We start from the raw sequence: 8,527 nt of genomic DNA, 5'->3' as shown, positions 1-8,527 counted from the left end.
TTGAGGTTCTGGAGACGAGCAGCTCCACCTGTAGTTGGAGGTGATGATCAGTCTGCTGTGATCCGCGTCCAGCTGCGGGTACATGCTGAAGGTCACGCCCTGCACGCCGGGGTCCTGCGGGTCGGGGCTGCGGCCGGGACGAGGCTGCTTCCTCTGCGTCCGTCTGCCGGCGTCCCTCGAACACGTCTGCCGACCCTGGAGCTCCTTATGCACACTCTCTATGAGATTATTGTTGAGGTCGGCCGGCTGTGAGGAACAGTGTGTGTTTTCAGAGGCGTTCAGAGGGACCCACTCACTCTCAGCATCTCGCTCAGACACCAGACAGGAAGTGAAGTCAAGAGGACAGTCACTTCCTGTGGACGGGACAACAGATTCGTCCCGATCAGAACGGCCCTCGATGTGCAGCACAGACGGTTTTTCGGTCTTCTCACTGGCGCTGATGTGATCCGCTGTGTGTGTCTTTATGAGCTCAGCGAGATCATCGGGATCTTTGATTTCCTCCTCATCTGTGAGCTCGATGACGGAGAAACATGCATCAGCCGGGGCGCTGCTGCAGTTAACAGTGGGACTCTCGGGCTCAAACAGAGGTCTGGATGTCACCACGGTCTCTGTGACGTCTGATGGGTCGAGATCGACCGGACCTCTGTCCTCACAGCCGGACTGCAGCAGCTGCTCGCACTGCTGGTTGATCAGACGCATCACCTCCCATGCGCTGCTGCTGTGCTCAGACTCGTGCATTACAGAGAAAGAGCCGCTGAACTCGGAGTCTTCACAGCTGGAGAGGACGAGTGACCCGGTGTCTTGATTCTCAACATGAGACGGTCCAGAACTCCAGCTCTCGTCGTCCACTGGCGGAGCGAGTTTTGTGGCCTCCTGAAGCAGGAGGAGGATGGTGGACTGGGTCACATGCTGGTGCTGCACATCTTCTGGAGAACACGCATGAGAGCTCATGTTCCCTCATCGGTTTACTGAAACAGAGAGCAACATAAACTGAGACACTCTGAAGCCATTCAAATACAACAGATTTAAACACCCAGGGCGTTCACACAACCTGTCAGAAGTTTGGGGTCAGTAAGATGCTTTAGGCCTGGTTTCACAGACAGGGCTTAGACTAAGCCAGTATTAGGCCATAGTTCAATTAATACATTTAAGTAAATTTTATAAACATGCCTTAGAAAAAAACATTCCTGCTGTGCATCTCGAGACAAAACAAGGGCTCTGACATATTTTAAGGTCAATCAGTGCAAGTTTCTTTCAGTTGCAACAGCTCAGACTTACATTTTAATCTGGGACTAGGCTTAAGCCTTGTCTGTGAAACCGGGGGTTAATGTTTCTTAAAGAAGTCTCTTCTGCTCACCACAGCTGCATTTATTTGATCAAAAATACAGTACAAACAGTGAAATATTATTAGAATTTAAAACAGCTGTTTTCTGTGTGAATATCTGTTAAACTGTAATGTATGTCTGTGATGCGCAGCTGTATTTTCAGCATCATTACTCCAGTCTTCAGTGTCACATGATCTTCAGAAATCATTCTAATATGCTGATTTGCTGCTCAAGAAACATTTCTGATTATTATCAGTGTTGAAAACAGTTGTGCTGCACAATATATTTGTGGAAACTGTGATACATTTTATTTTTCAGGATTCACAGAAAGTTAAAAAGAACAGCATTTATTTGAAATAGAAATCTTTGGTAACATTATAAATGTCTTTACTGTCGAAAAATGTAATGCGTCCTTGCTGAATAAAAGTAGTCGTTTCTTAAAAACAAACAACATAAATGTTTACTGACTCCAGTCTTTTACGCAGTAATATATACAGTATCTGCACTTTTCCAGAGTGATGTATTCGAGAGTTACACATCTGTTCACTGCAGTAAAGATCACTGTGAAAACTGAAGACGCATCTCATTATCATAAAGACCAAACACACAATGGCATAAAGACGAGAGACAGAATTATTATTAATGTAGTTGGGATACGACATCAAAAATCTTGTAGTGGCAGTCCTGAATAACGTTTACCTCAGAACTGACGGAAAATAAGCTGACAGAAAGAAAATAAAGTTGAAAGTGATGATACATTTACTTGGCAGTAATTCATAGTTGAAGAATATTTCGAACGCAGCTCATGCACGTCATAACTCACAATGTAACAGATCGACGAGTTTCCTCTCAGCAGTCGCTACAAAGTAACGGTCAATCTCCCGCGCGCGGCAAGCGCTCCACAGCATCAGCACACCCCCGTTCAGCAGTCCGACCCGAGCACGAGGAGTTTGTGTTTGTGTGATCATGAACAGATGTAAATAAACTCACCGCTGAGATGCTTTCACGTGCGAAGCGACTGTCACGTGACGTGATGAGCAGGTGTTCCGGATCTCACCTGTGCGCCGGAAGCTCAGATTCTCGACAACTAAACGAGTGAAGTGGATAATAGGCTCATTTATTGTAAAGAATGAATGATTAACTCCAAACACATGGATTATGACACGTGACTGTTTATTTTAGACGTCAGAATCAAACATGACATTTTTAATACTGTCCACACCTTCAACAGATTTGTGGTTTCTACATATTTCTGAATAATTGGAGTAGACACAGGAGAAATGTGTGTTTGTTAGTAATGAATGATCTGCAGTGACTGTGTCTCACTGTAAAACACAGGAATGTCTGGAGAGCCTACATCTGCTGGATCAGGGACGGATGGCAGAACAGAGCCATCATACATCAGAGGAGATGTGTAGCATTATCTTTCTGCCGTGTCCATAACTCTCAACACCTTAACATGAATAAAAGCCTGAAATTATTTGTGAAGTGGAATGTTTCTGTCCAGCTCATACTTCACCACAAAAACAACAAAGCAATAATAGGTGTATGAAAAAAAACCAAGCCCGTTTATGCATCATGGCGGTATTTGTTGCACATTCTTTCATTTTGGCTTCCATCAGTAACATATTGTACTACAGTAATGTTTGCTGCAGTACAGTAAGTCATCGAGGAGGATAATGTGAATTATAAAACTATGAATGAAACAACATCTGCATTACAGTCAAGGGAAACAATAAGCAAATGTGCCTAACTGTCATAGAAACAATGCAGAAAATCTTTTTTCATACAAAGAAAAGAAACGGAGAGAAAGAGTTCTCGGATTTTGATGTTTTCAGTTCACCCAAAAATGAAATTCTGTCATTAATCACTCGCCCTCATGTGGTTCCAAACCCGTAAGACCTTCGTTCACCTTCAGAACACAGATGAAGATATTTCTGATGAAATCCCAGACCCTGCAGCGACAGACGGCAAGAGAACTGAAGCGTTCGAGGCTCAGAAAGGCAGTGAGGACATCGTTAAAATAGTCCATGTGACGTCAGTGGCTCAACCGTAATGTGATGAAGCTACGAGAATACTTCTGTGCACAAAGAAAAGAAAAATTCACCGATTTCTTCTCTTGCATGTCAGTCTGCGCCGTGCGTTCACGAGAGTATCACGACACATGTGTGTGCTTTCCTCTGCTCATAAACAAGCCGCAGCACATGCGTGTTCTACGTCAGAACACCGGCTCCTGCGTCAGCCGCATTACACGCATGTGTCACGCTACTGTCAGGACTGACACGCAAGAGAAGAAATCAGTGAATAAAGTCATTATATTTCTTTTCTTTGTGCACAGAAGTATTCTCGTAGCTTCATCACATTACGGTTGAGCCACTGACGTCACATGGACTATTTTAACGATGTCCTCACTGCCTTTCTGAGCCTCGAACGCTTCAGTTCTCTTGCCGTCTGTCGCTGCAGGGTCTGGGATTTCATCAGAAATATCTTCATCTGTGTTCTGAAGGTGAACGAAGGTCTTACGGGTTTGGAACCACATGAGGGCGAGTGATTAATGACAGAATTTCATTTTTGGGTGAACTATCCCTTTAAACCAAAAACTACACTCTCTCTAATGTTGTGGTTATGTGAAGGATAATGAAGCGGCACGCCGGAGTCCTTCACGAGGAAATACCTGAGGACCGAATTCAGCTCAAGAGTTCAGTGCTCTTCAGCTCATAACCCGCTCACTGAGAGCCGCGCGGAGGACGAGGCTGGGTTAGTGTCGTATCCCACAGTGCTTTGCGATCTGGAACGCGGCTCAGTGCGGTTTGGGCACGTGGCCGTCCACGTAGAAGTTCCTGGTGACCTTGGGCAGCGTCAGCTCCATGCCGTCCAGCTCCGGCGTCAGGATGATCTGGCAGCTCAGACGAGAGTTCTCCTGCAGCATCGGAGCCATGTCCAGCATATCGTCCTCCCTGCAGAGACACACACACACACACGTCAAACGACTCGAGATGAGCACCACGATGAGCAGAGCTCTCCTCACCGTTCCTCAGGCTCTGGAAGTTTCTCATAGTGTTCGCTGCTGACGTACACGTGACAGGTGGAGCAGGCCAGAGACGCTTCACAGGCACCTGCGAACAGAGACGAGCTGATGAAGACGAGCCTCAAACACATAGAGATGAAGAGGCGCTGGACTCACCCTCCAGTTCAATGCCGTGCTTGTGCGCCAGGTGAAGAGCATTATCTCCGACCCTCGCCTTGACGGGAATCCTCTGTCCGGAGCGGTCGATGAACACCACATTAACCCTGGAGTAAAGCAGCAGATCCACCCACCCGGCCCGTTTGGGGCTTTTATTTTAAAGTGCCATGTCCATCTACATGCATATTTGTCATCCTTTCAAGATCATATTTTTTACTTTATCTAATGATATACAAGTATAAATAAATTAACTAAAACATAAGCTTATGCTAACATTGAACAATACAATTTTTAGACACAATATTATCAATATCGACTGTTTTTGCTGCAAAGTAGTTCCAAACAGAGTCACAACAGAACATCTGCGGTGTTTCGTGACGTCGAGTTAATGATTCAGTGACCCATTCATAAAGATAGTCACTTGCTTTGTTCCTGAATGATTTTAAATGAATGAATGAATCATAAATGAATTAAACTTTTCCCAACATTTTATATTTCTCTGTTCAATATATGTTGTATTTAAAGCATTAATCTTAAAGTCTGTGTGAATACATCTAAATGCCATTTCTGCAATGCAAAGATGGGGTTTGTCTGACTTTAATGATCAGTTACAGAAAGCATAGATTGTTCTGATGCATGAACTCACACTCGCTGGTCCTCCTCCGGTGAACTGCTGTCTGCACTCTGACACACACCTGACAAACACAAACACAGGACCACAGTTACACACACTCTCATAATAACCCATCAGAGGGAGTGTGTGTGTGTGTGTGTGGGTGTGTGTGTGTGTGTGTGTGAGTGCGTGTGAAGGACGCACCGATGCTGGTCCGCAGGCGTCTGTTAGGAGCTGAAAACCCGTCGACCGCGGCTCCCGTACACACGTTCAGTCGGTAGAGCGGACAAACGCTGCAGTCCCGAGAAACTCGGACGAACCGCTGAGTGAAGCTCACAGCCGCCCGGACCGCCGTGAACGCCGCCATGACACTGTTTTGATCACGTGACCTACGCCGGCCAATAGCAGCCGAGACGTGATGACGACACTACAGAAGCGTTTTATTGTTACTCAATGGTAGTTTCATAAGTATTTAATATCTATATCATTTTTTTAAGTCACGATGTTATTTGGATGTTAATAAACACACAAATAAACATTTTAAAGTATCACTGTTTTCCAGTAAAAGACAATGAAATCGTATACACTTGTAACGACACTGTATCAAGATTTCTTGATATTCATTAAACTGTTCATTTGGCATAGACCTAAGTAAATGGAAACGCCTTTTTAGTTCTCACGCACTGTTCTTTTCTCCTCTAACAATGTACTTATCTAGTTTATAATTTTACAAATGTACTATAACTCATGAGGTTTATTACAAATAGCTAATTATGTTGTTTCACGTGATAAGGCTTTGGATAAAAGCATCTGCTAAAATAATAAATCTAAATGTAGTAATATTATTTGACTTTTAAATCATTTGCAGATATTGGAAATGCAATAAATGCTGCTACTCCTGTTTAGAAGCTGTTATGGGAAAATCTTTTTTCGGGAACATTTTGGCACCTAGTGGAATCATACACTATAAGCTGCAGATAGCTGGAGCAAACTGAACCTGAAACCCCCAAAATAACCCCAGAGCTTAAGGGGTAAATGTATTTATTTTATTTTTACTATGATTGTTTTTTCACATTGACAGTAACACAATAGCTTCTGTTCGCCACACAAATGTCCAGGTAGAGTGTGTGTCCAGCATCCTCCGCCAGAGGGCGACACACACCGCACAGCAGCAGCAGCGTCAGACAAAGCAGTAACACGGGGGAAAGTGAAACAGAGGTTTAGGAAGGGTTTAGTAACGTATTGTTGTACTGTTCCCCATGTTGCTACATTTATGAGCAGTCACTATCGTTTAAAGATAGCATCTGCTGATGAATAAATGTAAATGTGGGTAATAAACACATGCTGATGAACAAAACTGACTCTCACACATTTGGTTGATTTAGTCTTTGGTTTGGTTCTACAGAATCGCTGCAGCTCTCGCTGTGACACCTGAACGACTGATGGAGTCGTTTTAAAGTCAATGTGCAAAACCAAGTGTAAGTTCAGGCGTCTGTCACTGCAAACATTCACAAACATCACAGTGAATTCTGACTGATACCAGCAGTGCTTCAGGCTTTACACAGGAAAACCCCAAAGACATTCCAGACCTGTCCGGGCAGATCCACCTTCAGCTGATCCACTGCTGTGAAAACCACTATATAAAGTATCTCAAGACTCTAAACTAGTTCATCAACCGGCATGAGAAAGTGTGTGTGTGTGTGTGTGTGTGAGAGTGTGTGTGTGTGTGTGTGAGAGAGAGAGAGTGAGAGAGTGTGTGTGTGTGCGCGAGAGAGAGAGAGTGTGTGTGTGTGTGCGAGAGAGAGAGTGAGAGAGTGTGTGTGTGTGCGCGAGAGAGAGAGAGTGTGTGTGTGTGTGCGAGAGAGAGAGTGAGAGAGTGTGTGTGTGTGCGCGAGAGAGAGAGAGTGTGTGTGTGTGTGCGAGAGAGAGAGTGAGAGAGTGTGTGTGTGTGCGCGAGAGAGAGAGAGTGTGTGTGTGTGTGCGAGAGAGAGAGTGAGAGAGTGTGTGTGTGTGCGCGAGAGAGAGAGAGTGTGTGTGTGTGTGCGAGAGAGAGAGTGAGAGAGTGTGTGTGTGTGCGCGAGAGAGAGAGAGTGTGTGTGTGTGTGCGAGAGAGAGAGTGAGAGAGTGTGTGTGTGTGCGCGAGAGAGAGAGAGTGTGTGTGTGTGTGCGAGAGAGAGAGTGAGAGAGTGTGTGTGTGTGCGCGAGAGAGAGAGAGTGTGTGTGTGTGTGCGAGAGAGAGAGTGAGAGAGTGTGTGTGTGTGCGCGAGAGAGAGAGAGTGTGTGTGTGTGTGCGAGAGAGAGAGTGAGAGAGTGTGTGTGTGTGCGCGAGAGAGAGAGAGTGTGTGTGTGTGTGCGAGAGAGAGAGTGAGAGAGTGTGTGTGTGTGCGCGAGAGAGAGAGAGTGTGTGTGTGTGTGCGAGAGAGAGAGTGAGAGAGTGTGTGTGTGTGCGCGAGAGAGAGAGAGTGTGTGTGTGTGTGCGAGAGAGAGAGTGAGAGAGTGTGTGTGTGTGCGCGAGAGAGAGAGAGTGTGTGTGTGTGTGCGAGAGAGAGAGTGAGAGAGTGTGTGTGTGTGCGCGAGAGAGAGAGAGTGTGTGTGTGTGTGCGAGAGAGAGAGTGAGAGAGTGTGTGTGTGTGCGCGAGAGAGAGAGAGTGTGTGTGTGTGTGCGAGAGAGAGAGTGAGAGAGTGTGTGTGTGTGCGCGAGAGAGAGAGAGTGTGTGTGTGTGTGCGAGAGAGAGAGTGAGAGAGTGTGTGTGTGTGCGCGAGAGAGAGAGAGTGTGTGTGTGTGTGCGAGAGAGAGAGTGAGAGAGTGTGTGTGTGTGCGCGAGAGAGAGAGAGTGTGTGTGTGTGTGCGAGAGAGAGAGTGAGAGAGTGTGTGTGTGTGCGCGAGAGAGAGAGAGTGTGTGTGTGTGTGCGAGAGAGAGAGTGAGAGAGTGTGTGTGTGTGCGCGAGAGAGAGAGAGTGTGTGTGTGTGTGCGAGAGAGAGAGTGAGAGAGTGTGTGTGTGTGCGCGAGAGAGAGAGAGTGTGTGTGTGTGTGCGAGAGAGAGAGAGAGAGAGAGAGAGAGTGTGTGTGTGTGTGTGCGCGAGAGAGAGAGAGAGAGAGTTTCTGTGGTTCCTCTGGGAATAATTCATTCAGGAAAGTCAGTCAGTGCTGATTCTTTGGCATTCTTGAGGTTCTGGCATTGGATGTAGATATACGACTGTTTGTGAGGTTGTGTTGTGCTTATCAAACTGAAGCTGTCACTGCTGACCTTTGACCCCTGATAGTAACTCCTACCAAAAAAGTCAAACACCATGAAACCAGAGAACAAAACAAAACACAGAGCAGCAGCGAGTCTGTTGATACGTGTGTGTGTGTGAGTGTGTGTGTGTGTGTGTGTGTGTGTGTGTGTGACCCTACACTCTTA

The 8,527-nt window shown here is 45.9% G+C and overlaps 2 protein-coding genes across 2 annotated transcripts in view; both read right to left on the bottom strand.

Annotated features, from left to right (window-relative positions):
* Positions 1–2,307, bottom strand: part of zglp1 (zinc finger GATA like protein 1) — a gene marked incomplete at its 3' end in the record, with an annotated part of 2,704 nt that extends 397 nt beyond the window's left edge. Inside the window, exons 1-2 of the mRNA XM_016494268.1 lie at positions 2,149–2,307; positions 29–968 (exon numbers count right to left, since the gene is read on the bottom strand). Of these exons, the coding sequence (XP_016349754.1) occupies positions 29–951 (923 nt within the window). The remainder of the gene's footprint in view (positions 1–28; positions 969–2,148) is intronic.
* Positions 2,308–3,858: 1,551 nt separating this feature from the next.
* fdx2 (ferredoxin 2) lies at positions 3,859–5,517 on the bottom strand. Its single transcript, XM_016494283.1, has 5 exons — positions 5,327–5,517; positions 5,156–5,204; positions 4,510–4,616; positions 4,354–4,441; positions 3,859–4,282 (listed from the first exon to the last, which is right to left on the bottom strand). The coding sequence occupies exons 1-5, from the start codon at positions 5,487–5,489 to the stop codon at positions 4,126–4,128; spliced, it is 564 nt and encodes a 187-aa protein (XP_016349769.1). The 5' UTR covers positions 5,490–5,517; the 3' UTR covers positions 3,859–4,125.
* Between the last annotated feature and the right edge of the window lie 3,010 nt (positions 5,518–8,527).

Source organism: Sinocyclocheilus anshuiensis, unplaced genomic scaffold (genome assembly GCF_001515605.1).
Source record: "Sinocyclocheilus anshuiensis isolate Anshui unplaced genomic scaffold, SAMN03320099.WGS_v1.1 scaffold2668, whole genome shotgun sequence".
In the NCBI taxonomy this organism is placed as follows: domain Eukaryota; kingdom Metazoa; phylum Chordata; class Actinopteri; order Cypriniformes; family Cyprinidae; genus Sinocyclocheilus; species Sinocyclocheilus anshuiensis.
This window is presented reverse-complemented; position numbering and strand designations above follow the sequence as displayed.

Coding starts and splice junctions, on each gene's coding strand:
- fdx2 (XM_016494283.1), bottom strand. CDS start 5,489: ATGGCGGCGTTCACGGCGGTCCGGGCGGCTGTGAGCTTCACTCAGCGG. Junction 5,205..5,326: donor ACGCCTGCGGACCAGCATCG/GTGCGTCCTTCA, acceptor TGTGTTTGTCAG/GTGTGTGTCAGAGTGCAGAC. Junction 4,283..4,353: donor CTTCCAGAGCCTGAGGAACG/GTGAGGAGAGCT, acceptor GTGTCTCTGCAG/GGAGGACGATATGCTGGACA.